A 26,522-nucleotide genomic window follows, 5' to 3' on the forward strand; every position below is an offset into this window, starting at 1 on the left:
GGTTTAGTGTAAAAATTATTTTATGGGTACGGCGGGTACGGCTGCAATGGCTATTTCTGACATTATGAAAAGTTTGGTGGCCATTTTTGATATTTACCCATATATCTGCCTAATATAGAGCGGTCCGCAGAAGCTGTAAAGCGCGTTCCACAGAGTTTATCTGTTAGTAAATAAACAAAGCTTAGGTTCAGCTATAAGATAAAGTCCTTTGGGCTTGTTGATACGCGCTTTTTTAACGCTTTGTTGAACCCCACTATACCACCAAGGCTATCCCGCTTGAACTGCTCGAGTTCTTTAGCAATTCGTCTGCGATTACCACCATGACATCGCAAGCAAGGCTAAAGACCTTCCTGTCATGGGATTTGTCCAAGAAAGCCTCTGTAGCTGACCACAGTGCTCGCGAAATACCATCCTCGGCCTCGGGCGCTCTCGAAGCTTTTGCAGACGGTAACATGGCCGAGGAACTACCACTGTACCGGTCATACAAAAGACGGTGGTACGGCCTATGTGCGCTTATGCTTCTAAACTTGATGGCATCGTGGTGTGTAAGTGGCCCAACGCACGATTTGGCGAAGAATGAATTACTAACGCCTGCTTGCTTTCCGGCAAGATCTAGTGGCTCACTTTTGCTCCGATTTCAAATTCCGTTGCTGCCTTTTATCACCTCTCCTCTGAATCTCCTGTCAATTGGTTGGCGACTGTCATCCTGTTTGGGTATGGACTGGCCAGCGTGCCATGCGCATTCGTGCTAAACCGCCGAGGTGTCAAGACGTCAATGCTGATATCAGCTATTCTGCTGATCGTTGGTAACTGGATCCGCGTTGTGGGTGCCAAATGCAACGATGGGAAAGGTTCTTTTGGAGTCCTTATGCTCGGTCAGATCATTATTGGTTTTGGTCAGCCTTTTGCCCTGAATGCTCCCTCATACTTTAGTGACATGTGGTTCACATCGTATGTCTGATTTTTTCGTTCTTATAATGTCTTCGTCTTTTTAAATGTATTGTAGAAATTCACGAATTTCAGCAAATGCTCTGGCCAGTTTATCCAACCCACTTGGTGGTGCCATTGGCCAACTTGTGAGTCCCATACTGGTCACGAAACCTGATGAATTCCCTGACATGGTATGTCTATCATTCTACATGTGTATGTGCTACTGGTTCTAACTAAAAGTACAGATATTATATATTGCGATAATCGTATGTTTTAATATTGGCTAGGTCAGATTCGAAGGATGCTAATTTAATTCAACAGGGGACTGTCGTTAGTCTCCCGACACTGTTCGTTCCTGGCAGGCCTCCCCTACCCCCTTGTCCATCATCAGCGACTCCAAAGTTTGCATTCAATAAAAGTGTGAAGTTGCTTTTATACAACAGGCGTTTCGTGATTGTTTTCATTCTTGTAAGGATCCTTCCACTGCTCGATATCATATATCAGCGGCTGATTTTAGTTTTATAGTTTTCCGTTCTCGTTGGTTTCTTCAATTCTTTCTCCAGCTTAATTAATCAAATAATGGAGCCATACGGCTATACATCGGACGATGCTGGTATTGACGGCGCCGTAATGATCCTTGCTGGTCTCGTCTTCTCTGCCATTGTATCACCGATCCTGGACAGAACGCACAGTTTCTTACTAGCCATCCGGATTCAGATTCCGGTAATATCTGTTTGCTATATTTGCTTGATTTTTACACAAACCAAATCACAGCAGCTTGCCGGTCCGTATATTGTCTCCGGGGTATTGGGCGCCGCGTCTTTCTCTTTGCTACCTGTAGCATTAGAGTGGGTCCAAGAGCAGGTATTCCCGATTTCTCCCGAACTAACGTCGTCTATATTATGGGTCGGCGGTAATTTTTTGGGGGGGATATTTATCATTATTATGGATGCATTGAAGGCACCCCCCAACGAAGGTGACCCACCGGGCAATATGACTCGAGCACTCATCTTCCAAGCTGTGGTTGCGGCGGCAGTTATTCCGCTACCTTTCATTCTCGGAAATAGAGAGCAGACTAGAAACAGGCGTGTCGAATTAGACGCTGAGATGGGACGACCTCGACCCAACAATCACGACGAGCGTCTGCTCGAGATATAATATGGCGTTTACAAACGAGATTTTATATATTCTTGGTGTCTATGTCATATCGTATGAGGTTTGTTGTTTCAGTGTTTGTCGGTCATTTGTGGATATGCTTTTGGAGCTCCACAATTTTGTACGCTGGAGCAGGCAATGACGTTTAGTCGCATCCTGTTCCTCATCAACCCGCCCACCTCTTACTAAACCAATCCGAAACCCAAACCAGTCCAATCATCGCTGTGCGTCTACCAGTTGTCTACACTCGTCGCCAAAGATTGCTTACTCCGTGCGCCGCTAGTGAGGTTGCAACAGCGATCGCCAATTCAAAATTATTGCTCTCGGCCAGAAGAGTTTGATAGTGGCGCTGTCCATCTGAAGGACGATCAACCGACGGAAGTTATAGACGCAGCCATTTGGAGGACGAATGTTAGCCGTGCGACGACGTAGCGGCATTGACCTATGAAAGCAAGATGATGTCGCGAATTGGAATAGTTGTCAAATAGCGGGCACGATGGCGCTTTCATTTTCATGTACTTCCCTTGGCGTTAGGCTCTTCCCACACCGGAATTGTGCGGCTTAATCGCGGATATTTTTGCCCCATACTTTTAATCATATATGGAGCACAGATAACTCGTTCTAAAAGCCTAGACCGTCAATTGTAACCAACCGCCGCGAACGCGTGCGCGCGGAACAACGAGCGTTATTCAACTATCTTGAACGGTGGCTGGTGCTTTGAGGCGGACAGGGGTTGAAAATGAATGGCCTCTAGTCGGGCTCACAACTTAAGCCGCTCTCTCCTCGTAATATTTCGCGTTTCTTATTTAGATCGCAACACGGAACGGCAATCTCTACCGAACAAATCACTCAATCTCGATCTACGTTTTTTGCCCAGAGGACTTCCCTATGCCCTTGTCCAAATGGATGTTCCTTGCTTATGATGTCAAGTGGCAGTATCTCGTGCTGGTGCCTACCCGCTGAACGTCCGTAGCAGCAACGCTTCTCTACTGTGCAAGTCCCGCGTGGATTTTATACTCCTTCTTTGGGGCCAAAAGGCTCCCAAATGCTCCGCAGTATCGTGGGTTTTGCGAGTTTTGTGAGTTTTTGCTAGGCGAGGATCAGATGATCGGCTGAAAAGAGTAAGCCCTCCAGACGTGCGTAATATTTATATTGGCATACATTCACACGTAGGTAGAAATTTACGCAATGACAAGCTATTGCTGTATAATAATATGCTCCAAAGGTATATTTTGTCAGTAGTATGTCAGCAAGAGCTTGATATTATTGCTCTATGTTGCCAAGTTGCCGCTGTTGAGAGCCGTCGAAGTGAGATCTAATATTGGTGACATTCCAGTGTCAATCCACCAGCCGATCACAACGCAGCGGGTAAGCGCCAAATGAGCAAAATTAGTTGGGTTTGACGTCTCTCGGACTTCCATCATATCGGTTCACATTCATGATATGAGAGTATACGACTTCTAAGCCCGGATAGCCGGACTAGCATTGCTGAAGATCTTGCATACCCATCTAAGGCGTCCTCCTGAAGACTGCACAATTGCTAGGTGCACTCGATCGATCGATCGACAATTACATCTTTAACTGTTATCCAATCAAGTCCGTAGACAGTCAACTTTCATTACAGGTTCCAAATCAGTTGCAGATAAACTATGCAATTATTGTATATTTATGGCTATCAGCAATATGCTTCATGCGACCTAAACAAATCTGTAGCCTAAAAGGGATGATACCATTAAGGATAAATCTTGTTGAATCTTAACCCTTGATAAATACATGCATGAAATAATGGCGGCATTTTAACTAAGTCGATCGTCCAACCTGAATCCCCTTCTCTAATAACACCTCCATTTTCTCATATATCGGGAGCTCCCAACAGTTGCCGCGATTTTATTTGGATCTGTTTACTTTAACGCTCGGAAAAGGGTAGGCGCAGTGCACTCGTTGACGCAGTGCGACAAGTGGAAGCTAGAAAATGTCAGTATGCTTCCGATGCCAGTAGAATTACCATGAACACAAAAAAACGTACAATTCCTCAACGCAGTCTAGTTATTCAAATTAGCATTCAACCATCCTGCAACGCATATTCAGCTCGTACCTTCTTTGTAATCTAGGTCCTGATAACCCGGCTCTTCCGAAGCCTTAGTGACACGCTCGACGCACTCATCGAAGTGATGCTTGTACTCATGACATAACGACGAATTCGCGCACCCTAAGAGAGTAAGTCAGACGGAAATAATATGACTATAAGAATCGTGATTGTAATACATACTGGTCTGGATCTTTGGCATTATATCTTCGGGTTCTTCTTCCTCTTCCTCTTCTTCATTCTCTTCTTCCTCCTCCTCTTCAACTTCGTTTTCGGATTCCGTATCCTCAACCGCTTCCTCGTCGGCAGCAGGTTCATTCTCAGATTCATCATCTTCCTATTACTCGTGTCAATTGCTGATATATGGCTGAATCAACTCTCCACGAAAAGGACGCGCGCGTTAAATCAAAATTATGCCATCCCCCCGAGTCAATTGATCCGGCGTCATCGTGCTAATGCATCGGTATAGCAATACGAACACACATAAAAAATTTTATTCCACCATGTTTGACTTTAAAGGCTGTGCCAAATGTTGCAGGAGTAGCTTGCTTTGAGAATCATCCAAAGGGTTGGACTGAGGGGCTGTTGGCATTCACACAACGGCTATAAATTATATAAAAGCAGCAACCATAGCCTTGATATATCACAGACTTAAATTAGAGAGTGAATTTCACTAGTGGGAATCTGATTGCGCGCGCGTCCGATCCGTTCCGAGCGTCCGGTTATCCAACGATGCAAAAACAAATCTTACCTCGGGCTCCTCGGCCTTGACGGCGGGAACAATAGCCTCGAAGAATTCAGTAATGAAGTTCCTCATTGCGCTGTATAAATGTGCGAGTAAATATATTTACGACAAAATAGATAGTGACGGTGTGGAGTTATTTCACGAAACGCCACGCTTTCGAAGTAGTGATTGCAACCCTGCTTCACCTAACTAATCAAAATGGTGTTAAGCACTGCCAAGGGTAAGCAGCGCGAGCTTTAAGGCTCAGATTCAATTTGGTTTTGACGTTTAAGGCCAGTTTGGCTCAACTACTTATGCGCGGAACGACAGAATTGGTTTTGGCCCCCCACAGCGATTGGCTGCTCCGAACTGCTTGATGCTGATTGGCTTATCAATATACGGAATGGCAGTGGATGTACAAACCCCTCGGCTCACAAATCGAATCAATGAGGGATAGTTATTCAATTCAAAAGACAGGTACTTCGGGACTTATTGCTTTGATCTGCAATTTAGCATTCACTTCAAGTGTAAACTGCAAAGCCTAATTTTTCTAGAAACAACCAAACTAAGGATAATATTCGATGCCCAAAATTTTCGGATGGCAGGCCCGATTATTTCTAGTTATCAGTAATAAATGTCGGGTATAAAAAACAAACGAAACGAAAACAAAGCGGCAAGAAATGGAAATGTAAGGAGGAAGCGGTCATTCATTAACCCTAACCCACAGCTGCGACTGACACGGTGTTTTTGCAAAACCGCTCGTTATAGGCAACTTGGCCGAGTTGGTCTAAGGCGTTCGACTCAAGAGTTCTATCTCTTTCACGATGAATCGTGGTTTCGAATCTCGCAAGGGGCGTGAGTTCGAATCTCACAGTTGTCAAATTATTTTTTTGCACTATTTTTTACTCTATCTTTTTATCCTTATTTTGCTTGCGTTCAAGCGACAGATAACCATCGACACTAGTATACCCACTACCCAGACGATACATGCCATCCGCGATTCCAAGTTGTACGTTCTCAATGCCAAGTTCCAAATTCTAAACAAGTTATTTAATTTCTCAACCTGTGTTCCGCAATTCTGGAGAAATATATGGTAAACGAAGTACTTCAAACACACGTTTCTCCGCGGATTCTATTGTACTGGCTGAAGTGTCGACAAGCTGGCCCGTTTTTCTGTCGAAAATTCCAGAACTAGAACACTTCAGTCCTATCTCTTTAGCGCGAATCCTGATATCTCTCTCGAACGTAGTGCCTCCTACAGGCAAAGTGGTTAAATTTGATTGAATATATATTAAAACTTGTAATGAATACGCTAAACATACCTGTCCAGCCGACAACTGCGCAGCCCACAATAGCCCAGTCAACGCATATGATATCAACTCTGTAATGGTTCAGAGTATGCTCGGACGTTGGAATAGTAGACCAAACCACAAGAGCAAGATCCAGCAGACTACCTGTTCCCTGACGACTCGAATTAAGACTACTTATTGAAAGAACCTCACTAACTAAATTCGCTTGCTTTAAAGACTTCACTAATGACTCGAGGAGTACTAAGTGCACGCCTGGCTCGTCACTTGGAACGGATAGAACAATATCTACGTCGCTATGAGTTTGAGCCCCTCTTCTGTAAGATCCGCAGACGACGGATTGCGCGCCTGGGAAGATTGCTTGAGCATGCTGCTGGATCTGATCAGCGATAAATCGAACTTGACTATGTGTCAGTCTAATGGGATTTCAGTCAGCCAACTAATATTGAACTACCACCATGGAAGAGTCAAACTTACTCCACGGAGAATTCATCGTAGTGCATCACACCGGCCTTTTGTGCCTTGCTGAGTTCATTCCAACCATGTTCCCTTACGTCCTGTACCGTTTTCCATCCATTTTTGTTATACCAATCAACTGCGGTTTTACCTCCAACACCCCAAATATTATAAAGCCTCTCAATAGCCTGCATCTCGGGTTCGTAAAGTTTTCTCGTTTCCGACTCAATTGCCCCTGTCTTTAAATATTCATCGACTAGCTTAACTATCTTCCCTCCACATCCGGGGAGCCTGGAAATCTCGTTCGCATTTCCTATTTTATAAGGGTACGATCTGATAGAAGCAATAGCCGAAGAATACGCTCGCACACTTATTTCATTACTCAGAAGTTCCCTAACGTGCCGAATCTTTTTTAATATTGACGACAGCTCCTCATTCTGGCAGATCAGAGGGTGCGGCCGCTCACACGAATTTCGTTTGAGAAAGATCGGGTCAAGATCCCTGACCACTTCTGGAGCCCTTCTTGTCCGTTTCCGTGGTGTAGACAACTTAGATGAGCTATCTGATCCAGAGTCTACAACATTTCCATTTGTCGTAGAAATTCCTCTTATCCTTTTCATTGTCTCCTCATCGCTGGGCTGTGACGTTTTCGCTGCATTCGAATACAAGACGAAGTCCCTTCGGTCTTGTAGAACACCTGCATTGAGGCTCTTTTGCGCCCATTTAAGTTGCAGTACTGACGTTCCTGTGAATTGAAGCGCGCCGCGCCGTCGAAGTTCCATTTCTGTACGCTGCGGGCTGCTCAGATTGGCCAAGACGATCTGCGCTTCAGGCAATTCCTGAGTAATCTCGGCACCATGGGCCCCGAGATTATTAGCCCAAAATTCGTATTTGTCTAATGACAGATGCACCGGAAGTAGATATATTTTTCCAATGTGAGAAAATAAGGTGGGTGTCGCCGGCGGAGATGACGAAGTGTCGGTGCTTTTTGTAGACAGACTCGCCTTTGTCGTTATATCTAACTCCATTCAAGGACCAACTGCGGGATGCTGCATGAGCGATACGCGTCACTTCCTAAAAAAGGCAGCTCATGGCGCCGTACAATTGTATCAAACTTCACGCGAAGTGGCGGCTATACCGATTGATTGTCGTTGCTTTGTCTACCTTCCCGCATCAAACATAAGATGCCAGGAGCTTTGGGTTTGGGCTTGTACGCTGTCGCTTGATGATGTATGATGTCAACCAGCTCCACAGATTTGCTGTACAATCCTCTATACAATTATGGCAGTTTATATTACTTCAACTCACTTCAAAAACTCTCACTTTCTAAGCGCGGTAAAACATAGGACTTTTTACAAACAAACAAGCAACCTTTCCTTAACGCCCTGTCATGCCAAATATTTTGATGCCAATTCATTTTGAAGCTGTATCATAATCATAAACTCTCCCTGCCATCCAGCCTCGGAATGCTACGATAAATGAAAAGTAGATGAGATTCACCCTACCAAAATTGACCACCAAGTTTAGCTATTCATGTAACTTCTGGTATTCTCGTATACCACAAAAGTAACACAAGTGGCCGGGACGACTCTGAACAGATTAGGCAGCAACCTATACATATAATCAGATATGCAACAAGAGCATGGTCATTGAAAGTTCAAATTACCCCTTATAAAATCCCAAAATGCCTTCTTCCTTGAATGTTTTCTTTATTACGTGCGTCATCGATAAATATACGTTGTCCGCGTCGTACCGCTGCAATCGCGACCTTATAACTTGGTAGGGATACATAATCAAGCTCGCCCCAAGTTTTGACAATGCAGAGAACGTAATGTACTGCGGTGTAGACTGACCCAAATTAGCACACTATGCACTATCCCGTTCTAGCCACACCACAGCGGACTTACAAGTTGATTCATGTTGCTGTTCTGCCCTGTTTCCGTCACTGTGCCACTCACATACCAGTCTTTCAATTCTTCATAAAACATAAGCTGAATAGCGCCATGCCCGACTCCTAGAAGACTAGGCAAGAAACCGCGATAAAATCCTCGCAGTCCCTCATATTGCCAGATCTTGTGTAGACCATCGAATGTTCCCTTGTATGCCCCTGCGAATGTCGAGTTTGTAGAGAGCATCCTGGTCTTGAGAACCCAGATTGGATTCGTTAGTAGCGCAGTCATGCAGCCTGACGTTCCGGCACTCAACATATAATCTGCAAATGAAAGGTCGTCATGGCCCGGAATGAGAGCTATTTGAGCCTTGATTAACTCATACCTGTCCGCAAGGTTAACATTCATTGACAAATCCGACATCACCACAAGTCTCACCAGAAAAAATATGAACCCCAGCTAACCGTATTTCCAATAAGGTTGGGTATCAGCCCTCGATAAGCTTCTTTGAATGGTGCTTGGGACTGTCTTAAGTCGCGAAGAATATGCAGTATACCACCAAGGTGTGTGCGATTCTTGTTGTCAACTAGAAGTATCAGACCCAATCAGCAAAACCGTAAAGCATAAATAACTGAGGTAACTCATATCCATACTCTGTAAACGGACCTTAATCAGATCCAATGGATGTACTATTAATGTCGTGGCACAACCAGCTGTAAATCCCGCGGCTGCCTCGACAGAAAGATTTCGAGGGGGGTGAGCAGAGGACATCTCAACGTCGTTCTATGATGTCTTTAGATCTATCTAAGTCCGATAGTTTAACGACGCTCTTGCTCTGTGTAATTTCTAGAGGAAGTAAACCATAATTTAGACGTTTTGAAGCCTTAACAAGGCTGGAGCGTTGATCAGGATCTGCGTGGTATTGTCGACGTAAAAAGCAAATCTGGCATGATCAGAAGTTACAAATTTTTGACGCCTCCGTACGAAACACTCTCAATCGATTGAAGAAAATCTACTCAACAACGCAATGTTAACAACATATCAGAGGCGTCTACTATAGAATCCGGTCCGTTTCAAATTTTCGTTATTATTTCCCCGTTCGTATTAACTATATTGTACATAAACCCGCACGTATATACATGATTGAACAAGTTTAACACACGCTCTTATGATATGAGTGTTGTAGCCTCTGTACACCTGGTACACCTTACTCGTTGTCTTTACATGATAATCCATTTCTTTAGTTTCCCTTCACAGTTTTAATTATTCACCATCAGCGGCAGCGGCGAGAGCAAGCTGAAGATTGTGTATTAGATCAAAACCTTGTTCAGCAAGGCAACGGAGAACTTACCTGATGAGACTCGGTCGAGGAAATGTCTGGGACCAACCTATACGCAAAAAAGTATTAAAACCATTATAAAATTGTGTGTTAGCGACATACCCAAGTAAATAATGAATGGGATAAATCCATATCGAAATATCACTTGGGACGCTTCTTGGATGCGAACCAGTCGCTCCTACATCTACCTGTTAGTGTAGTTTGCGCAAGTGAGCATAACATAACAACCTTAGTTTCCTCGGACAATGTGAAAACCATTTTGAATTGATCTGCAAGAAAGGTTGGTGAAGGAAAACAGCAGCACAGCAACAGTATATAAACTTCAATCCGCACGCTTAAGAAATTCGTAAAAACGTGCAGGTGTTACCCGGAAATGAGTTGCCCAAACTGAATCCATCGTCCCAAAACAAATTGAGGTTTGAATTTATCAATATTGATCAAATCGGTTAAGAAGCGAAATATCGAAACATGGGCATATAAACGAAGATAATCTTTCGCCAGTAGACTTTGCAGCGATGTCGGTAGCTACGGGTGCGTATTCGGTGGTTACGGTCACGGAGACCATATCGGTCAGTCATACAGCAACTGCTTTACCGCAACTTGCGGCGGAGACCTCACCTAAGCCAAACGCAGGGTATTTAGTAATTTCATATAGACATTGATCTTGGGCAACTGAGAGCTAATAAATAATTTCCTGCAGTTTTACGTTTACACATGGCTTGTTGGTAATTACTCCACGTACGACACTTAGGATGCCCACAATCTAACGACCGCATCTAGATGGGCCAACTAAGCGTAGTCATAATTTTGTTCACATTTATTCGGTTTTTTATATTTTCGAATGGCGGAAACCTCTCAGAATCAGCGCACCTGGTGGATCATGGCAAGGACAGGCGACTACGAAAGAAGCAATCGTCAATTCTGAGGTCTTCCCCTCCTATGCCAGCTCGATCTATTCTTGCGAGGACGTACTACAACGTAGAGACGCATCCTCCTGAATCGCTAGATTGGTTGAATGTATTAGTAGCGCAGACTATCTCGCAGTTTCGTGAGGACGCCAGATCAAACAACAATATATTGCACAGCCTCGACAAAATCTTGAACGGGGATTCGCTGCCCAGCTTTTTGGTATTTGCATACTTCAGATTCCTTACTGCTACTGAAAAGGTATACTGAGTGAGGTATTGTCTAGGATACTGTCCATGTCACAGAGCTGGATATTGGAGAGGAATTTCCAATCTTCAGCAACTGCAAAGTATATCCTTGCGAGGATGACCCAGGCCGACTTGTAAGTACGTGCTTTCAAATACATAGACTATCACAATTAACTATCAGAATGCAGGAAGCTCGAATCGAAATCGACCTAGCGGACAGTATAACGCTCGGAATCGATACTCGCTTACTGCTCAACTACCCTACTCCACTTTTGGCTATATTACCGGTCTCTCTATCGGTGTCGATTGTCAGATTCTCGGGACAGGTTAGACACCATCAGTCCTACACGTTAGTTTGCCTCGTTCTAACATAGTTTTCGTAGCTGACCATGTCCCTCAAAACAATTCCCCCTTCTTCAAACTCAGATCGGAAAACATCGCTCACGTTCTCATTCGCACCCGACTATAGATTGGAATTCTCCATTAAGTCGTTACTTGGATCGAGGTCGCGACTACAAAACCTTCCTAAGATATCCCAACTAGTTGAGTCACGAATTCGGAAGTGGTTTGTAGAGCGGTGTGTCCAGCCAAGGTTCCAGGAGATTACACTTCCCGAATTCGGAAGTGGTTTGTAGAGCGGTGTGTCCAGCCAAGGTTCCAGGAGATTACACTTTCTTATTTATTATAATGTTATATAACGTTTCTATGGTTTGCTACAAGCAAGAATAAAGGTGATGTTGAATATTTGCTTGAATTTTTGCTTGAATTTTTGCGATCGGCTCTCTTAGGCGATCGGTTAGTTTCCAGAACACGTTAACTCAGTTCGGCCGACTGGCTCTATTTATGCATGGCCAACAATGATAGACTGTATTTCAACCGCATGATTTACTGATAAATGTGATTTACTGATAAATGTAAAGAGCCGTACATCATCCTATGAGTTCAAATGACAGAGCAAAAGGTAGCAACTAGCAAAATATCACCAACATAGCAGATCAGAGTATGGAATTGTTAGTGCATAGTTTGGTCTTAGCAAGGCACAGTATGGCATAATCTGTAAACACATTCCTCACGAACAATAAGCAACGAGTGGGTCAGTATTTCGGATTCAGTGGTTCATCTACCACACTATCTTTCGCTTTCGCGGGACATAGTCCGTCATTTCGATAAATTACGTTAGTGCCTCGCGCGTGATCGTCGAGTCCGTCGCCCAAAAGACACAACATGCGCACACGAACGGCCATGCCAAACCAAGCATACGTAAGTTGTGATCTATGTGGCCTCGTCGGAAGAACACTAGGGAAGCATTTAGTAGTAGATATAATTAGTAGGATTGCAAAGTCGCAGTCTGTTGCGTTGCCATCTACTATGGTGTCGTTGTGCATTTTGTAATTTGAAAATATTGAACCCAAAACGTCAAAGAAGGCACATTTTATTTCTGAACCGCATCACAAAATATTCTATTTTACAAGTCATGGATCATACAACGACAACTAGTATTGATGATTGTTCAATGGTACATCAGAATACTATGCTTATAACTCTACGGTGTGTTCTATAATGTTCAAAATGAACATATCAGTTAGGCCCAGATTCTTCAAAGGTTCTTGCAAATCCTTGTAATCACCGTGATACTACGTTAAATGCAATTAGCAACGATTCTATATACCGCAGTGGCACCGAAATTTGATAGACTTACATTTCGCAAAACAGCTCTTAGAAATCCCTCCTTCCACCATCGCTGCCACCGCACAGTTTCCTCGTTCTTAGCATCTCCTTGTACTGGCCTGGCCAACTCCTTCACAATAGTCACGAAAATGTGATTCAACGTGGTCTTGAGAGTTTCGACATTGTCGTCAATTTCTTTCAATTTTTCGTCGGCGAGAAGCTTTGTATCACCATCCACATCTTCAACGGTTCTCGGAACTGCTTCGGCTTCCTTGATCAGTAGTTTTGCCTTATCAATCGCAAAACCAAGTAACTCCCAGGAATACCCTTCGCTAAAGGAGTCAACTTCCGAATCAAGTAATATCCATTCCACAACGCTTAACGGCGTGATAATCTTATGATTCATCATCTTTTTAACGACTTGCACTGCAGTTCCCGTTTTATCCTTCCAATATTCGAAGATGATATTTACTACTCGTCGATGACTTTCTCCGCCATTCTCTGGGCAGACCACCATAAGCACAGGTAAAGTCCTCTCAATCCAGCTCTCGACATGAGACAGGGATCTGGCACCCAAATGGACAATAGCCATGACGAAAATCTCACAAACCATATTGTGCGCATCCGCTTTGTCATTAAGTTCTTCGCTCTTTTTCTTTATTTCATCAAACACTTCTGTAAACTCATCTGGGCCCTTCCTATCGCGGATATTTTGAAGAACTAGTCTGCTTTGTTCCGAATACGGTTCATCAGGTAGTGCAAACTTGAAAGGTGGAACATCGTCACCCTCACGCACAAGGTCTGAAAATTCGTCTGGCAATGTCTCAATAATCCGCTGAGGAAAACTTAACCTCAATTCTTTGTAAATCAGTTCTCTAATAAATACTCTTTTTGGGTTCAATTCGTTCAAATTGAGATCTTCCGTCCATTCTCTCCATTTCCAAGTAAATCCAAAATTGCTTAAATGATGAGAAAACCAGTCTGCGTAGAGATAAATCACTTGGACATCCAGATGCTCCAAGTGACAGTATAAGAACCGAATCGCGCGTCCAAACACAGGAGCAATAGCATGGGGCGCGAGAATACATGCTTCGATCAAGACCGAATGGAAGTACACAGGTTTTAGAAGCGATTCAGGGAGTCGAAACAATCCAGCAAGAACTGCCTCAACTGCAATGTCTTCAGGTTTCCACGTCGAACTACCGGGTTTTGCTTGACTCAATTTCTCGAGAGACGTCTCCCGGAGTGCAAAGAGACCTGGCCTAAGAAAGTTGTCAAACCAAATCAGTTGGCGCGCAACTTCTTGCCTGTTAAAATTTAAATTAATAAGTGTGTCTGTCAAGAGATCGCGGAAGATAGTAGACTCTATACGATCAACAGGCGGCGTTGTCTCAACTTGCTCGTTCGTATAAAATTTCAGGAAGACTTCAGGGGACTTTGACGAATTCCATGCTGACAGGTTCTCTGGGAGTTGGAGTTCTTCAATAGAATGTTTCTCAAAATCACTCGCAGGTGCGATAGTCGAATAGTCGTATAGCAACTGCAATTCCCAGTTTGCTTCAACCAAGTTGCTGAGTTGTATCTGCAGCAATTCCAAAGACTGCGGGCATTAATTAGACCAAAGAATTCATAGAAAGTAAAAGTCACATACGTCAGAAAATCTATATGGCGCCTCGCCATCAACGAACGGATTTAGAAGTTCTTCAGCCTTTATGGCCGAGTGTTCATAATCTTTGGATTTCTCAAATAATTCTGTAGCCTTCTCCTTCGTTTCATCAGATGAATCGCTGATGACCAAGTAAGGAAGCGACAAAAGTACAATTTTGTAGAGTTCTTCGGCTAATGGCTATAGATCAGTTAGTCAGTGTCATTCTTACTGTTTGACTGCAAGCCCAGTTCTTACGCTTCGGCCTGTGCACATGCTCTTCAGCACAATTGCCCTATCTAACAGCCTCTCGATAAAGCCAACAATGGCTTCAAAATTTGAGATAATAGGCTTCAGCATAATCAAGAACCTTAAAACCAATTTCACATTATTCCAATCGCCCGCGTTAATGTAACTCTGCGTTCTTTCAAGTATATATTTCACTAATGCCGCTCCATGAGTGCTTTCAGTATTGTTGACGCACTGTAAAGACGCAGCCAAAGAAAAAACCTTCAACGGTTGTTCAATCGAGCTGTAATTCGGACTTTAGTTAGCCAGCAATCAAAGTCAATTGCAGGCCATTCGTGATACTTACATGTTAACAAACAATGAGAACATGCTCAGAGCGACATCTTCGTCAAGTTCTGCACTGGTAAATGATTTCGCGCAGTGTAATATCGACTCTGGCAAAGGAAATCGCGACTGGCGGGAAATAGATCATTAGTAAACTATGACTGGCTAAGTTCATCGGGTTCACATACTGGTTCACCCAAACATGTAAAGAGCTTTCGCAACCGAGGAAACGCAGGTTGGACAAAATTCGGCCTCTGCCGCTTATAATCAGGTAAGTCATCTCCATCTAAAATTATGATGATTTAGTATTGTGTTCAATGGTTGCATTTGCAATCATGCCCACACTTACCTCTCCGCCGCTTGATCCCTTGATTAGCAGCCGATGCAGATGGCTCAGTAGTGGACATTTTTAAACGCTATCGAATAACTCGTATTTAAGTAAGTAATTGGTAACAGCTTACGTATCGAAAGATATGATAGATTGTTCGGTTTTGATGGCCGCTGAAATAAAATGAATTTTCCAAATTTGAAGGGTTTAGTAGAACTCGCTCTTAAAATTAGTCGTGATGAAAATGTCAGGGCAAGGAATCTTCTTACGGTTTCGTCGACATCGACGCTCGACACAGCTGACGGTCAATCCGGGTAACAATCCGTAGAGTAGTAGAACATTAACGGGCCAAATTTTTATAAAGCAGACTACGAAGGAAAATCCCGTCTATCAGAGCGTCAGTTGATTATTTTTTCTTACAACTCAATTTATGCCGTATTCGGAGACTTCTCAATTGATAAGTAGCATTGAACGTGTGATTTCACCACAATCCGAACGCAGCAGATGTCTCGACTACTTCAGCAATCTGTAACTTTTACGCGATTGCGATCAGGTGCAGTTTCCGCGAAATGTGGTCGTTACGGGGTGCCGTTATTACATTGGAATCCTCAGCGAGATTTACATACCTCGCAGCTCGCGCCTGCAATGCAGGTTGCGGGAGAGCGAAGAGCTTCGATTTCGCCGTTCGCAAATCGCGCAAAAAAGAGCAAAGTGAATCTCTTTGCTCCTGTGAAGAGTGGTAGCTCGTCTATATATGATTTTGAGGCTACTCTTGAGGTCTTCGCAGGTGAAAGAAAGCCAAAAAATGTCCAGAGAGAGGAGAACAGAACTAAAAAGTCCCGAGCAGTCAGGGAGCCTGCACGTGTGACTCCAAATGAATTGAGATATCGAACGGTGGTTTTTGGAAAAACTGCAGACTTGAGTGAAGATATTGGCAAACTGACATACTATTCTGCTAAGACTGTCATAAGTCTAAAGCAATTGAGTGCAATCTGCCCAAAACAGTACTTCAACATATTCAGCGAGAAGGCCACTATCTTCAGACAAGAGACCGCTCAATTGGCGAAGCTTTTAGATGCGGTTCTGGAGAATGGTGGTCATGAAACGCGCCTAATCACTGGTGAGAAGGGAATGGGCAAGACTGTTGTTTTGCAGCAGATAGTTGCTTTAGCGTTAACTAAGAAGTACTTCGTGATACATATATCCGACGCGGAGGACCTAGTTGACGGCTGGCTGGATTATACGTTCAACGAGGCCGAGAATATTTATGATCACCCTATGTACTTCTTCCGACTAGCAAATAAGTTGAGACAAGCCAATTCTCTCGAATTATTGTCTAAAGTGAAGTTGTCAAGGAAGTATTCATTCCAGATCAGTAGGACGGAAACAGTGACATTGACAGAAGAAGACACGTTGTCGAAGCTGCTCAACTTTACTGGCCAGCACTACAGATCTGCGGTTCCAGCATTCAAGGCCTTCATGGAGCAACTTATGCTCGACAGAGGTGCAAAGTCGTAGGTCGTGTTTGGTAGCTTTTGGAAAGGCCATCTCTAATATAGCACAGTATCCCGGTCCTCGTTTCCGTTGACAACGTGAGCATATTTGCGCAGCACAAGATAACGGCCTATCGCGACGCAAACTTCAAAGGTTTGGCATATGACACATTTTACGGTCCCAATCTCATCCTGGACCTTCTCAGCTGCACCAAGAATTTTCCCAAGGGCGCAGTAATTGCTGCCGTCTCGTCTCAAACAAGCAGCAACATGACCATGCAAGATGCGCTCGGTGTTCAAAAATCGTGGCCGCGCATAAAGATCAACAATAGCAGATACGACGAAAAACTCGCCAAGATTTTCGCGGATGCCGAACATCTCACTGTGGGTCCTTTCAGCAAGCTAGAGACGGAGCGGATGGTGGATTATTACGCAAAGGCTGGTGCTATTGCGGATTTCAAGAAAGATCAGTCGGATTTTGTTTACGGTAGTTCGCCACTCGTGCAGCAAAGGAGGGTCCTGAATAGTGTTGGTGTCTTAAGGAAACGTGTGGAGGCCGATATCGAGCAATGGCAAAAATATTTCGGCCAGGCGGGATCTTTAGATGAGTCTGCGGTAGATATCAAGTTTAAGACGAAATTGTACTCACCTGGAGTCTTAGCAGCTGTGGCAGCAATGAACCCGCTCGATCCCAACGCGCAGCGGGGAACTCAGATTGACAAGGAGCGAACCATGTCGCAAGAAGAAGTTGTCTTAGAAAAGACACGCGAGGAGAAAGCCCGGCAACTGGCACATGATGTTATCGATGAGCGTGAAATTGAGCATTGGAAGAGATTCGTGGATATGAAGTACGTCGCATCTGGCAATGGTGTGCCGGGGGCTCTTACTCAGAGCTGTTTGTTTTCATTGGTATAAATCCATGTAGCATACGTAGCTTAGCAGGGACCATTTGTTATATAGACTTTGTAATATAGCACAAAACTTAGTAACGCGTAGTTTCTATCTGAATTACGGCTTTAGGGCAAGCCAAGCTGAAACAGGAAGCCATGACAGTTTGAAAAAATAAAAATTATCCGTAATAATTGACATCAAGTAACACCACACTACCAATGCGAGGAAATATATAGACCTATACCCAAATACATAGAAATCTAACAAATGCAAGGAAATATACAGCAACAAATTCATATTACCAAACTGCCCTAAGCGGAAAACCAACCTATGCCATTCTAGGTCACCGCAGACTATTAAAACAATAAATATATATGACAACCCCAACGAACACCTTATGATTAATGCTGGTTGCGACCATGACGTGATTTATGAGTTGCTGAGATTAATGACGCTGTGGAAGGTGATGTCAAGGCACTTCTCTTCTTACTAGTATTGTCAGATCGCATTGTCGAATCAGAGGCCAGATGATGTAACAATTGCGTCGAGCTTGGTGTGAGACGTGAATGACTCGCATTCGACGCCGATGACACGCTTCGTACCCGACTCTGCGACGTAGAATTCGCCAACTCGCTGGACTTGAGCTTCGGAGTGGTGTTTCCGCTATTTGAGCCGAATGCGCCGGGTATGAGACTCGGAGAAGATGCGGATCCTAGTGTAGGAGTTGACTTCACGAGTGACATATTCCCATCAATATCAAGACCTTCTAAGAAGTGACGCAGATCCCCATTACATATGCCGAGGGAATTCAAGACCCCATCTAAGGACGTAAATTGCAATAGGAATGACGTTTCTAGGTCTTCAGTAGATATGCTTTTCTGATTAGGCACATCTACGAAATTTTTTGTACAATATTGGCGGATTCGTTTAGCGTAGTTGAAATACCACCGTGCTTGAATATGTACCCAGTTCGTCAAAACAGCCTTCACCATTTCATCCACAAAATTCAAAAACTTTGGGATCTCCTTGACGAGAGCGCCATTCAACGCCAAATAAGACTCTGCAAGTGCAACGACAGTTTTATCTGGTGTTACGCCACGCTCGCGAAGGCCAAGATAACGTCGATAATCCGGGACTTTTCGATCCCGTTTCGCCATCGCCTTTAGCGGACGGTCAAAGAGATCAAGCACGTGCTCCAGTGGGCTGATGACATGGCTGACGAACGCCGATCTGAAAAGACTCAGGTCATGATCGTGTATATCCATTATCGCACGCCGAAAGGATCGCCATTGTGATTCAATATCCGGATAAGGCACTTTGAGAGAGCCAGAAGATGATGCAGAGATTTTTGCAACTGGCAACTTCGCCCACTCGTCGAACGAGCAAGCCAAGGTACACAGTTTCTCTATTGTAGACGTAGAGACCTGAAAGGTCGAATTGAATGACTCTACCACTATACGAAGTTCCATATGCCGACGACGATATCTATCAACCAAGATATCATATGAACGATCAATTACTTCATGGCGCTCAGAGATTCCTACTGTCTGTCTCAGTCTCTCAGTTGAACGAACTAGGCCCTTCGTGACACCTTTCCGAAGCTCTGTAGTGTCGGCAGGACCCGGCGCCGCCTCGAAGTCCTTGCGACGTTGTTCTTCATTCGTCCGATCAGCAACGCCCTGTATATCAATCGCGGCCTTGCCAAGTGAATTCTTGTCCGGATGGCTGATTGGCGTGCATTCCGCAAGTAATTTAAGAAGTAGTGGATATTTCATTAGCCGCTGTACAGGCTTGATGAGCAGGGACTCGAGGTTCCATGCTTTCGTTCTGGATAAACTCGCTTGATGGCAGGCGTCCAACCATCGTGACATTTGGGTTGAATTATTTGCCGTAAGTTGATGAAGTCTCTGTATAGATGCTTCATGAGAGTGACAATAGACCTTATACACCTTCTCCAATTGAGGGATCTATATAGTCAGAACCACAACAGCATGGAAACAGTATTCGGACATACGGCCTGAAGAAATGTATCACCAACAAAGGACTCTTGCTCATCAAGTATCCCACCACCATCAAGTTCCTCATCCTGGTTCTCATGTAGCATTGCGGAAGCGCCTGCGCTTCTTAAGCTGATGCAAAATTGGTGCGTGAATTCTAATACTCCAGTAAGGTTTGCAAAAATCTCCACAACGTCACCTTTAGTTATGAATGGCTGGCGAAGCGCAGGGGCTCGGTAGTACTGTACAGATGTTAGTCTCCAACGTCTTTTATGGGATAAGAGCATAAGCACCTTTTCAATGACCCTTAGATCCGACAAATATGCAATTTCGGTGTCGATGAGTTCCCGAATAAGACGAATTCTTTTCCACTGCCTTTTCAGCTCGGGATCGGTCATCGCATTCGGCGTCGAAGTTGCCGTCGTGGGGCTAAGATCACTCCCACCACTAATTGTCCTCTTTGCCGCTTGCACTGCAACAGGCGATAGTTCACTAGCAGACTGCGGCGAATGCAACAACGTTGAACGAGGCGTATAGAATACCTGTGAATCGTTTGGCGTGATCGTTGCGTTCGGCGAACTGGCGCGCGATTGCTCCGCACTATCCCCCATCACAACAGCGTCATTTGAAAGCGGTGATGGAACTGATTCCATTGTTGAAGTCGGCGTGACAGGGTTCTCAGTGGTATGTACACCAGGGCAAGTATAACTCGACACGGAGGTGTCATGATCTGCACTGCCAGCTGATACACCGTCAACATCGCATTCCGACTGTTGAAGGAACTTCTCTGGTAATGGTGGAACCAACGCAATTGTGCTGTCCCGTGACGGCAATCCTGGGCCCATCCCAAAATGATGTAGTGGTGACACCGACCTGGTCATTTTTCCGGGACCACTGGCGGCGTTACCGGCAACCACGCCTACCTTTTTGGCGAAATTTTTCAAGCGAGGGAGCGACTTATATGACTTCAACGTATGAGGCTTGGCGACACTACTCGTACTGCTAGACGACGTACTCGCTGCACTACCTGAAGTTGCAGGCCTCATTGGCATGAGGGGAAGTGGAACGATGTCTTCTTCCGAGTGGAATACTGTATTATTAAGATACTGTGACCGAAGGTCCGGGCTTGAGCGCGACATTCGACTTAGAGCCAGTCCTAGTCTGGAAAACGTTCTAGTCGATGCCATCGTGGAAGGCGCCGCATTGGCAGGAAAGATTGGAACATTGGTCATGCCATTCTCCAGGTCATGTCGAAGAGAAGATTGAAGCCTGATACTACTTGATTTCACATGTCGAACTTGTTGCTTTGGTTGCATATTTGACTGTGCTTCCCTCTCTTGCTCTGCAGGCGGCTTGGCTGTATCCGAATCGTCGGTCGTGGCCCGCCGTTGAAAGTGACCATTACTTCCCCGTACTTCCTCGCCACTGACATTCTCAAGGGGTCGCTGAATACTCTGTATCGAATCCATTGATATATTAAAGTAAGATCGCCTCACACTAGCTCGAGGGGGAAGTACCTCCAACGGCGTGTAGTTCTCTGAAATTGAATTTTTCAAAATCGCCAGATTGCGACGATGATGGTGTTTCTTGGACCCATTTCCGGTGTAAAAATAGTAACCAGTTGATGATCCGGACGCTGTAGAGCTCGAATCCGAGATCGGACTGCTACTTGTCAGTGGTGCCTCGGCAACTGACGACGGAGAGGGCAACGGTGATGATGGCGGAGAGGAACTTGATTCGAGAGAGTGTGACGCGGACGCAGCCGAAGACTTTCGTCGTCGCTGGGGCGTGATTGCGGAAATTCGTATGGAATTGTCACTCTGTCCAATTGAGATTCCGGTGGAGAGAGGGTCGTAGACGGACGGTGGTCTTAAGCGTGGAAGTGATCCAGAGGAATGCTTCCGAGGAGAAAACAGCATTTTCCTGTCCGTAGCGTCGTCGGGAATACTGACGACAGACAGCGGTTGCCGGGCTCGGGGAGGAATTGCTGGGGGCGCAGTCTCGGATGAAGGCAGGAATGGAGTCGGAATGGTGAGCGGCGGCAGAGGCTCGATGGGCGGCAACCGTAGATGCTCAAGGCCAACATCAGTCTCAGTGGAATGCGCGGGGCCAGGCGGAGGCGGCGGCCGAAGTCGGATTTGCGCCGAAGAAAGAGAACTCGCCATAGCCACGCAGAGGCTGCTGCTGGAAGGAGAGAAGCGTTCTAGCCTTAGCCTGTGGTTAGTATTTGTTGAGTTGCTGCGTGCGAGATAGCTGCCAGTGTCGGACGGCGACGGTGCCTGAGGCTCGGTCAGGGCAGCAATCGTACCGCGACGCGTCCTATTCCCTTGGGTCACCGGCAGCGCTGAGTCTAAATAGCGCCTCATCATTCCTATGCATGAGTATTTGTTTGAGGGTGGAATGTAATGTTCTGAAATGCACTCTTGTCAACAGAATTCAGAACACGACAGTAGCACAAGACGGAAACAGCGGTGGGTCATATTAGATCATTATAAGTATTTCTGCCTGGCATCTGTTTGTAACTAAGGTTAAGAGAGCGGTCGCGCAGTATTATAGTGTTGTGCTATGACGCGCTCAGCTTGGTACACCACACAAGCGCGTGAATTCTTAAGCGCAATACTCTCCAATAATCGTATACCCAGCTTAAATCAAACTTAGAATCGCATAAATAAGAACTCAAAGCGAGTCGTATCAGCGATTCGTAGCTGCATAGTAGGACTGCGGATATAAAGTGTGATGGACAAACGCCTCGCATATCTAGCACTTGCTTAACTCACAAACGTAGTCCTCGAAACACCCAATGCCACAATCGATGCCATCATCGCAATCACTCAGCAATTTGTCCACGAATTTTCCTAATAATAATTAGCGAATGACTTAAATATTACTTGTCAGCTATGGCGTCTATCCGTCAAACTCCAGATATGAAGTTCACAATCATTTCGCCACAAGATGGTACTGGCGACGCGGATCACGACATCGATCCATTGAATACTGCTCAAGTAAAGCGGATGGCTGCAAGGCCGCAGAAATTCAGAGTATGCAATTGCATGGAGCTTGTAAGATGGTATATCGAAGGTTACTGAAGAATCATAGGCACCCGAATTCAAGTACGTGTATGCCGATACAGATACCGAACAAGCTGAGCTCGAAGAGTGGTTCGGATACGCCGACAATCCGTTGCTTGTCGAAAGTCGGGACGAGTTCATTAAATCATCTGGTGGATGTACGCAGTCTTCAACTCTGTGCAAAATTGCGAAGTTCAGTAACGGCTGACAGCTTTATAGCGTTTCGACGGATGTCAGAAGCTAAACGGCAACAATATATCATTTCACAGATATCTTTTATTGAAGCCAATGTCGAGCGAGAACTTGCTCTATTACGGCTTTTCTACGTAGCTACAGGTCCTATCCCGCATTAAGGACAGCATACAATTTAGATGAGACTAATTTAATTGTTAGGCTCATTTGCCGAATCGGTATCAGATGAAGATCTACTCGATTTGATACGCCAAAACACAAATCTATTGTGGAAGTTGCACACTGTCGATGCCATTTACAAGTGCATACAGCATCTTTTTGAAGAATTCTAGTAAGTGAACACATCTTACTGAACGTCCCTGCTCACGTGCTAATTGACGATAGCGCCACTGCCCCGGAGGAACTCAAGAATCTTCAAAGCTGCAAAAAGGCATTATTTTTGGCGTTAACAGTTTTTTACTTTATGGTCCAAACAAGACAAGACGAGGTATTTGGTGATGAACTAGCGTCTCTAAACCCAAGCATCATTCCATACTTTCTAAAACAGGTCTCGGGATTTCGTTTACAAATACCAGATGACCTGCCTTGGAGAAATGTAATTATAACGTGGTGGTCTAATGAATAAATGTTCGACGCATCTGACTTGTTCTAGATCCTTTTATTGACGTGGAAACTGACTTTACGCGTCTTCGGTAATTCCGAGGACTTACTAAAGGCGAAAGCATATGCTCGAGAAAAAGTTGGGCTCCCCACTGAGACGAAGAAGGACACGATCACCGCAACTCCGCTTGATTACCAAGCTTTCCGACAAGGAATCAGATCCCGGTATCCCGGCTATAAACCTCCAGCTGAAGTCTTACCCAAAGAACTCCCGTATATGAGCAACTCAGCGGCGTCGTCAAGTAGCAGCTTGACCGACTTTACGCTGGATCCTTTACCGGGTTCATCAGTCCATATAGCAACACCAGCACCGTCACCACCTCCATCACCACCTCCATTAGCCAAAAGCAAGAAGTCGAGTTTCCAGACTGACCAGAGTTTCCCATTCCTGTACCCTCAAGGCATCGACATTCCTGTGAGTATCAGAGAAGCGGAAGAAATATTTGCTCAGAGGATGAGAACAAGTTTGTGGATTGTACAATTATGGGCAGAGAGGGAAGAATTCATGAAGCAAGAACGAGGATGGATCGGGGCCGGTGACCCACTTGGGGACAATGAGGAGAATGTAGATCTGACTAACTCGTCGTCGAAGCGATTGGCGCGAGTGGAGAGCGTTTATGTGAGCTACCCCTCAATATTTGCTAGTGCATGTTATGTTAACATTGGATAGAAAGACACATTGGAGCATTTACAGGCAGTAGTGGTAACGCTGTTAAAAATGGTGTTGTCTACAGTATCGCCGGAATCAGCAGGCGCTTTCGCCAGGCGCCAGCAGTTCTTGAATGGTGAGAGTGAGATACATTGTAAGTTTCTAAGGTGGTAGCTGCGCCTAACCGCCGCTAACACGAAATGTAGCATATCCTGAAGTCACTATCAAAAGCGAGCTTGAAAACGCACGGGAAACGGAGCTCACGCTTAAGGCTATAACAGGACTTCTTTACCTCTTGCTCAAGTGGTTTAAGGCTTCACGTACGTTTATTGCAATAATGTATGCTATTGCAATGTTTTGCAATGTTACTAATTGTGATTGTTATAGATATATTGAAATCTGAATTCCTGGCTCAGCTGCTATATGACTCCAACGCGCTCCCGTTGATTCTGCAGCTCTTCAACACGAAGGAAATCGAGCAGTTCGTACTCCAAATCCCTGAAGTTCCCAAACTGAAGTATGCAGCTTTTCCACATTTTGCCATTAGGTACTAACAAAGATCGCTACAGATTATTCGCGGTATGCCGCGCGCTGGCAAGTGGTGAAGAACTTCCAGACCGCGAAATAGCCACAACAAGACTAGAGGAATCCGGAAGCGAGAAAACGGTGGACGAAATATTGCAGCAAGACGAGATCTCCGTTTTTTCACACCGCAATTTCTTTATCTCGATTAATATACTGAAAATTATGCAGAAGATATGCAAGAATAAGGCGCATCGGAATCTAATGATAGTTCAGCTGAAGGCGTCGGTAAGGAAATTGCAAGGAACATTGATTTGTGCAGGAGGCAGGCTAACGAGAATTGTGTAGAATTCACTGCGGAAGACTTTGCGGATATCGCAGTTCGAAGCGAGGCTGTATGCGCTGAAGATAATAAAAGGGCAGGTGCCATATTGTGGTCGGAAATGGAGGCATAGTAAGTTAACCTGTTGGTTGTTCTGCTTCGTTTACTATACTGACCGCTGTAGTGAATATGAGAGTTATCACTGCGATTTACTTGTATTGTAGGCAGGAGCTTAGAGATAGTTGGTTAGCAGGTGTAGACATCGACGCCGATATTGAGGATTCCTACGTGAGTCGTCTACTTGTTTGTGGAATTGCCGTATTGTTGTGCTAACTTCAATATAGCCTCGTGAAGTTGCCCTACGAGCCCTGATCCAATTTTACAATACGCGGAGGTATTCAGAGGCGGCGGTCGCGCTGGGCTATCAGAATACAGAAGACGACTTCTTTGCAAAGGAGCTGGAGACGCTTATGATAGACGAGAATACGCATTTTGAAGGGATTTAGAAGTACAGGTGCATTCGAGAATAACTTGCATAGTATGAGTGGTGTTTTGCTATTATATTGTTGTAGAATAGGCTCTTCGATTTGAGGCGTAAATGTTGTCCGTGTAAATCATATTTGGTGACTATCTGTGGTCATCCCAGTCCGCGATCCGCGGGCTTCACAATCACCAACATCAAGCCTGATGTCTCGGTTCATGAATCGGACTAAGAAATTTCCAATATCCGTGCATTCAGATCTTGCATATAGGCTCCCAGGCTATTTGACGCACATAGTGCATTAGATTACTAGCTTCATCTGGCATCGGTGTCCGACACGGAGAAAACTGTTCATCTAGCTACGATCTCTCTGCCCTTGTTGTCGACCTTCGTTTTGGATAGCGCAGGTTCGGATACCAGTCGGAGAGGCTCTAAATACACACACTGCTTGTCACGAGCAAATGCAGACAGCCTTATCAATGTACGCATTCGAAAGCTCAAGCCCGAGTCATGATTGCTCTCTCGCTAAAGTTGCAAAGGATGTCTGGTATTCTGAGCACCAACACTGCGGATAATCAAAATCAGCCTGCAAATTGATTTCTGGCATCTCGAAAAGTTCTAACGGCTGGAAGAACCTCTAGTGATTAGCTAAACAGGTGCTGCAGCTCCGGTGATCCGGCACCAACGAAAATATTACAGCGTGGGGGTGCGAGACAAACTGCAGCGACTCAGCAGACGCGTCATATGGCGTACATCGCCGTTTAGTTCAACAGATTTATTTTTTAACACGTGAAATATACTTTGAATCTTCAGTTCTCAAAATGGATCCAAAAGTGACTAATTTTTGGAAAATAATAAGAAATCACTTTCGGAACAAAATGTAAGTGGGTGAGTCTTCGTCAATGAGGACCGAAAATTCTCCGGCGCGAAAATGTCGCGGAACATTATCGGCGTTTGATGGCTGTAAAGCGCTTGTGGGGGACAAACTTTCCT

At 44.8% G+C, this 26,522-nt stretch overlaps 10 protein-coding genes and 1 non-coding gene across 11 annotated transcripts; 6 read left to right on the forward strand and 5 right to left on the reverse strand.

Annotated features, from left to right (window-relative positions):
- Positions 1-186: 186 nt before the first annotated feature.
- V1513DRAFT_472640 (major facilitator superfamily domain-containing protein) lies at positions 187-2,088 on the forward strand (the record flags this gene model as incomplete). Its single annotated transcript, XM_066900171.1, has 6 exons — positions 187-545; positions 617-951; positions 1,007-1,121; positions 1,176-1,196; positions 1,252-1,398; positions 1,456-2,088. The coding sequence occupies exons 1-6, from the start codon at positions 321-323 to the stop codon at positions 2,086-2,088; spliced, it is 1,476 nt and encodes a 491-aa protein (XP_066751775.1). The 5' UTR covers positions 187-320.
- A 1,601-nt stretch (positions 2,089-3,689) lies between these two features.
- Positions 3,690-5,089, reverse strand: V1513DRAFT_418794 (ubiquinol-cytochrome C reductase hinge domain-containing protein). Its single transcript, XM_066895898.1, has 5 exons — positions 4,923-5,089; positions 4,355-4,508; positions 4,181-4,294; positions 4,112-4,127; positions 3,690-4,050 (listed from the first exon to the last, which is right to left on the reverse strand). The coding sequence occupies exons 1-5, from the start codon at positions 4,986-4,988 to the stop codon at positions 3,987-3,989; spliced, it is 414 nt and encodes a 137-aa protein (XP_066751776.1). The 5' UTR covers positions 4,989-5,089; the 3' UTR covers positions 3,690-3,986.
- A 573-nt stretch (positions 5,090-5,662) lies between these two features.
- On the forward strand, positions 5,663-5,775 carry V1513DRAFT_t79. Its single transcript has one exon. It is a non-coding gene; the product is annotated as a tRNA-Leu (tRNA).
- A 24-nt stretch (positions 5,776-5,799) lies between these two features.
- On the reverse strand, positions 5,800-7,923 carry V1513DRAFT_450347 (uncharacterized protein). The gene is made up of 3 exons (XM_066898808.1): positions 6,680-7,923; positions 6,218-6,618; positions 5,800-6,150 (listed from the first exon to the last, which is right to left on the reverse strand). Exons 1-3 carry the CDS (start codon positions 7,684-7,686, stop codon positions 5,954-5,956), a joined length of 1,605 nt encoding a protein of 534 aa, XP_066751777.1. The 5' UTR covers positions 7,687-7,923; the 3' UTR covers positions 5,800-5,953.
- A 258-nt stretch (positions 7,924-8,181) lies between these two features.
- On the reverse strand, positions 8,182-9,318 carry V1513DRAFT_383431 (mitochondrial carrier domain-containing protein; the record flags this gene model as incomplete). Its single annotated transcript, XM_066895142.1, has 5 exons — positions 8,182-8,269; positions 8,325-8,506; positions 8,566-8,932; positions 8,986-9,133; positions 9,201-9,318. 5 exons carry the CDS (start codon positions 9,316-9,318, stop codon positions 8,182-8,184), a joined length of 903 nt encoding a protein of 300 aa, XP_066751778.1.
- Positions 9,319-10,401: 1,083 nt separating this feature from the next.
- V1513DRAFT_460081 (uncharacterized protein) lies at positions 10,402-11,253 on the forward strand (the record flags this gene model as incomplete). Its single annotated transcript, XM_066899808.1, has 5 exons — positions 10,402-10,520; positions 10,587-10,611; positions 10,667-11,053; positions 11,079-11,178; positions 11,222-11,253. The coding sequence occupies 5 exons, from the start codon at positions 10,402-10,404 to the stop codon at positions 11,251-11,253; spliced, it is 663 nt and encodes a 220-aa protein (XP_066751779.1).
- V1513DRAFT_450358 (uncharacterized protein) lies at positions 11,016-11,923 on the forward strand. The gene has a single exon (XM_066898809.1). The coding sequence runs from the start codon at positions 11,430-11,432 to the stop codon at positions 11,673-11,675; it is 246 nt and encodes an 81-aa protein (XP_066751780.1). The 5' UTR covers positions 11,016-11,429; the 3' UTR covers positions 11,676-11,923.
- Positions 11,924-12,454: 531 nt separating this feature from the next.
- V1513DRAFT_403928 (MIF4G like-domain-containing protein) lies at positions 12,455-15,477 on the reverse strand. The gene is made up of 7 exons (XM_066895568.1): positions 15,276-15,477; positions 15,115-15,212; positions 14,949-15,055; positions 14,612-14,885; positions 14,360-14,554; positions 12,740-14,308; positions 12,455-12,674 (listed from the first exon to the last, which is right to left on the reverse strand). Exons 1-7 carry the CDS (start codon positions 15,331-15,333, stop codon positions 12,576-12,578), a joined length of 2,400 nt encoding a protein of 799 aa, XP_066751781.1. The 5' UTR covers positions 15,334-15,477; the 3' UTR covers positions 12,455-12,575.
- Positions 15,478-15,586: 109 nt separating this feature from the next.
- On the forward strand, positions 15,587-17,740 carry V1513DRAFT_450364 (mitochondrial 37S ribosomal mS29 domain-containing protein). The gene is made up of 2 exons (XM_066898810.1): positions 15,587-16,768; positions 16,819-17,740. The coding sequence occupies exons 1-2, from the start codon at positions 15,759-15,761 to the stop codon at positions 17,660-17,662; spliced, it is 1,854 nt and encodes a 617-aa protein (XP_066751782.1). The 5' UTR covers positions 15,587-15,758; the 3' UTR covers positions 17,663-17,740.
- V1513DRAFT_486463 (uncharacterized protein) lies at positions 17,729-22,430 on the reverse strand. Its single transcript, XM_066900499.1, has 3 exons — positions 19,929-22,430; positions 19,653-19,877; positions 17,729-19,605 (listed from the first exon to the last, which is right to left on the reverse strand). The coding sequence occupies exons 1-3, from the start codon at positions 22,002-22,004 to the stop codon at positions 18,040-18,042; spliced, it is 3,867 nt and encodes a 1,288-aa protein (XP_066751783.1). The 5' UTR covers positions 22,005-22,430; the 3' UTR covers positions 17,729-18,039.
- On the forward strand, positions 22,269-25,993 carry V1513DRAFT_195934 (uncharacterized protein). Its single transcript, XM_066894323.1, has 13 exons — positions 22,269-22,673; positions 22,732-22,861; positions 22,923-23,039; positions 23,097-23,226; positions 23,280-23,490; positions 23,548-24,174; positions 24,226-24,358; positions 24,411-24,524; positions 24,592-24,721; positions 24,774-25,014; positions 25,075-25,180; positions 25,233-25,336; positions 25,393-25,993. Exons 1-13 carry the CDS (start codon positions 22,533-22,535, stop codon positions 25,552-25,554), a joined length of 2,346 nt encoding a protein of 781 aa, XP_066751784.1. The 5' UTR covers positions 22,269-22,532; the 3' UTR covers positions 25,555-25,993.
- Positions 25,994-26,522: the final 529 nt, after the last annotated feature.

This window comes from Lipomyces chichibuensis, assembly GCF_038497645.1.
Source record: "Lipomyces chichibuensis strain CBS 12929 unplaced genomic scaffold V1513scaffold_35, whole genome shotgun sequence".
Taxonomy (NCBI): Eukaryota; Fungi; Ascomycota; class Lipomycetes; order Lipomycetales; family Lipomycetaceae; genus Lipomyces; species Lipomyces chichibuensis.

Coding starts and splice junctions, on each gene's coding strand:
- V1513DRAFT_418794 (XM_066895898.1), bottom strand. CDS start 4,988: ATGAGGAACTTCATTACTGAATTCTTCGAGGCTATTGTTCCCGCCGTC. Junction 4,509..4,922: donor TCAAGGCCGAGGAGCCCGAG/GTAAGATTTGTT, acceptor CACGAGTAATAG/GAAGATGATGAATCTGAGAA. Junction 4,295..4,354: donor AATGCCAAAGATCCAGACCA/GTATGTATTACA, acceptor TTACTCTCTTAG/GGTGCGCGAATTCGTCGTTA.
- V1513DRAFT_450347 (XM_066898808.1), bottom strand. CDS start 7,686: ATGGAGTTAGATATAACGACAAAGGCGAGTCTGTCTACAAAAAGCACC. Junction 6,619..6,679: donor TACGATGAATTCTCCGTGGA/GTAAGTTTGACT, acceptor AAATCCCATTAG/ACTGACACATAGTCAAGTTC. Junction 6,151..6,217: donor CGCAGTTGTCGGCTGGACAG/GTATGTTTAGCG, acceptor CTTTGCCTGTAG/GAGGCACTACGTTCGAGAGA.
- V1513DRAFT_450358 (XM_066898809.1), top strand. CDS start 11,430: ATGTCCCTCAAAACAATTCCCCCTTCTTCAAACTCAGATCGGAAAACA.
- V1513DRAFT_403928 (XM_066895568.1), bottom strand. CDS start 15,333: ATGTCCACTACTGAGCCATCTGCATCGGCTGCTAATCAAGGGATCAAG. Junction 14,886..14,948: donor TTCTCATTGTTTGTTAACAT/GTAAGTATCACG, acceptor TCCGAATTACAG/CTCGATTGAACAACCGTTGA. Junction 14,309..14,359: donor CGCCATATAGATTTTCTGAC/GTATGTGACTTT, acceptor TAATGCCCGCAG/TCTTTGGAATTGCTGCAGAT.
- V1513DRAFT_450364 (XM_066898810.1), top strand. CDS start 15,759: ATGTCTCGACTACTTCAGCAATCTGTAACTTTTACGCGATTGCGATCA. Junction 16,769..16,818: donor CTCGACAGAGGTGCAAAGTC/GTAGGTCGTGTT, acceptor AATATAGCACAG/TATCCCGGTCCTCGTTTCCG.
- V1513DRAFT_486463 (XM_066900499.1), bottom strand. CDS start 22,004: ATGATGAGGCGCTATTTAGACTCAGCGCTGCCGGTGACCCAAGGGAAT. Junction 19,878..19,928: donor ATCTAAGGGTCATTGAAAAG/GTGCTTATGCTC, acceptor ACATCTGTACAG/TACTACCGAGCCCCTGCGCT. Junction 19,606..19,652: donor GTGATACATTTCTTCAGGCC/GTATGTCCGAAT, acceptor CTGACTATATAG/ATCCCTCAATTGGAGAAGGT.
- V1513DRAFT_195934 (XM_066894323.1), top strand. CDS start 22,533: ATGGCGTCTATCCGTCAAACTCCAGATATGAAGTTCACAATCATTTCG. Junction 23,040..23,096: donor GCTTTTCTACGTAGCTACAG/GTCCTATCCCGC, acceptor TTTAATTGTTAG/GCTCATTTGCCGAATCGGTA. Junction 25,337..25,392: donor CCGATATTGAGGATTCCTAC/GTGAGTCGTCTA, acceptor ACTTCAATATAG/CCTCGTGAAGTTGCCCTACG.